The following is a 2223-nucleotide window of genomic DNA, read 5'->3' on the forward strand; positions in this document are numbered from 1 at the left end:
TGATTGGTTGATTGATTGAAATGGTTTATTAGGTTCGTTTTAAATTATTTTATTTACAATTATATATTAATATAATTCAAGTAATTTAAACTTTTCTTTAGATTAAGTTTTTATGTATAATTTCATTTAAATTGTTTATTGGAATTTTAATCAGATTTTATTTTAATTCATTAATGTGATTCAAATTATTGATTGCAAATATATTTAGTCATTTATTTTATCATATGTTTTAAATTATTTATTGGAATACTTTATTGACATTTTACTCAGATGTTATTTTTATTTGTTAATATTAATTAAATTAGTCATTGGAATGATTTCAGATTTTATATTTATTTTTGTATCAATATGATTCAAAAATGAATCATTGGAATTTTATTCAGATGTTATTTTTATGTGTTAATATTCATTGAATTAGTCACTGGAATTCTATTCGGTTTTTATGTTTATTTATTTATTAATTAAAATGTTTCCTTTTTTTCTTATTTTATTTTTATATTTCTCCTTAAATTGTATTTTGATAGATTTTTATATTTTTATAGATTTTATTTGTATTTATTTATTTTTTATTGGAATTGTATTCAGATTTTTGATAATATTAATTAAATTAGTCATTGAAATGTATTGTAAATTTGTTCAGTTTTTTTATATGTATTTATTTTATAAATATGTTTCATTTTTTTCTAGATTTTTAATTTTTTAATATGATTCAAAAATGATTATTGAATTTGTTACTATTAAATAAATTAGCCATTGGAATTCTATTCGGTTCTTATATTTAATTTAGTTCATTTGTTTCAGATTTTTTCTTTATAGATTTTATTTTAATTTATTAATATGATTCAAAATATTGATTGCAAATATATTCAGATTTTACATTTTAAGTCATTTATTTTATGTTTTAAATTATCCGAATTTTATTCAATATTATTTTGATTTATTTTTGAGCATGATTCAGATTTAATGTTACTTAATTTGCACTTTGCACGCTGACAATCATCTTAACCTGTCTTCTGTCCTCTTGTAGGGTCACACGGCGATGCTGAACGACGGCTGCTGGCATCCCAAAATCAAAGAGGAGTTCCTGACCTGCTCCAATGACGGGTGAGTCGTCAAACACCAGTACTTTTAGCTTATTAAGCTTGATTTCCACATTCGTTATGATTGGCAATGCATTAAAACCTCTGAAGGAAACTCGATCTCGCTCTTAAGTATTTAGCATTGTTACCGCAAACGTTGTTTTATTCTTGAGTATGTTCATGGCCTTTGTTTTAACCCGTAATCCCAGGGGATTGTGGGTATTTCACTTGGCTTCTTGTGAGTTATCCAAAGTTTGATGTTAGTCACTGTAACTTTCCAAACAACAGAGAGCCAAATGCATGATTATCTTAATCAAATTGAACATTCATACTCTGTGAAAAGCACTTGAATGTATTTCTCAAACATGATCCGTTCTCATAACTCTTTTGATCACATTTCTTTTTATTTGATTAAAATAACTTTTAAAGCAGTCATCAAGAAAGTGAGTCAGATTCAGTGCTTCACTTTTCCGGACTGGTCGTTTTAGCCAATTCACGAATCGTATTTTTGATCATATTTTATTGCTTAGTCAGTAAGTGAGTCTCGATTCAGATTCAATGAGTCATCTTTTAGTCTGATGTTTCAAGGAGTCATTTGTCAGATTTTGATTAAATTTTTTTTTTTTTTTTTGCTTAAAAGCCATCCGTAAGAATTATTTATTAAAAAGGAACAATTTTTTTTACCACATTTGAAGGTTTTTCTTGAATTAAAGGTGCAGTTATGACACTTTATTTGACCAATTCCAAGAATCTGTTCATAAGAGTAATTTGTTCATTAGGAATCAATTCATAAGAATAATTTATAAAAAAAAAAAAAAACATATAATTAAAAAATAGATATTTATTGATGTATTTAACCAACTCAAAATCAATTCGTAAGAATGTCTAAAATATATAATTAAAATAATATTTATCCAATTGTAAATCAATTCATAAGAATAACTGATAAAGAAATATTTATTTATTATTATTTATATATATTATTTAGAAATCAATTCATAAGAATAATTTATAAAAAAATATAATTAAAAATGCATTTATTTATTCATTTCAAAATCAATTCACAAGAATAATGTATAACTACACATGTATTTACACATGTATAAAATGTATTTATTTATTATTATTATTGTTGTTGTTGTTG

At 23.6% G+C, this 2223-nt stretch overlaps 1 protein-coding gene across 1 annotated transcript in view; it reads left to right on the forward strand.

The window, feature by feature from the left end:
• LOC141299831 (WD repeat-containing protein 70-like) overlaps window positions 1-1108 on the forward strand; it is a 31412-nt gene extending 30304 nt beyond the window's left edge. The window contains exon 9 of the mRNA XM_073830194.1: window positions 1028-1108. Within this exon, the coding sequence (XP_073686295.1) occupies window positions 1028-1108 (81 nt within the window). The remainder of the gene's footprint in view (window positions 1-1027) is intronic.
• Window positions 1109-2223: the final 1115 nt, after the last annotated feature.

Source organism: Garra rufa, chromosome 23 (genome assembly GCF_049309525.1).
Source record: "Garra rufa chromosome 23, GarRuf1.0, whole genome shotgun sequence".
Taxonomy (NCBI): domain Eukaryota; kingdom Metazoa; phylum Chordata; class Actinopteri; order Cypriniformes; family Cyprinidae; genus Garra; species Garra rufa.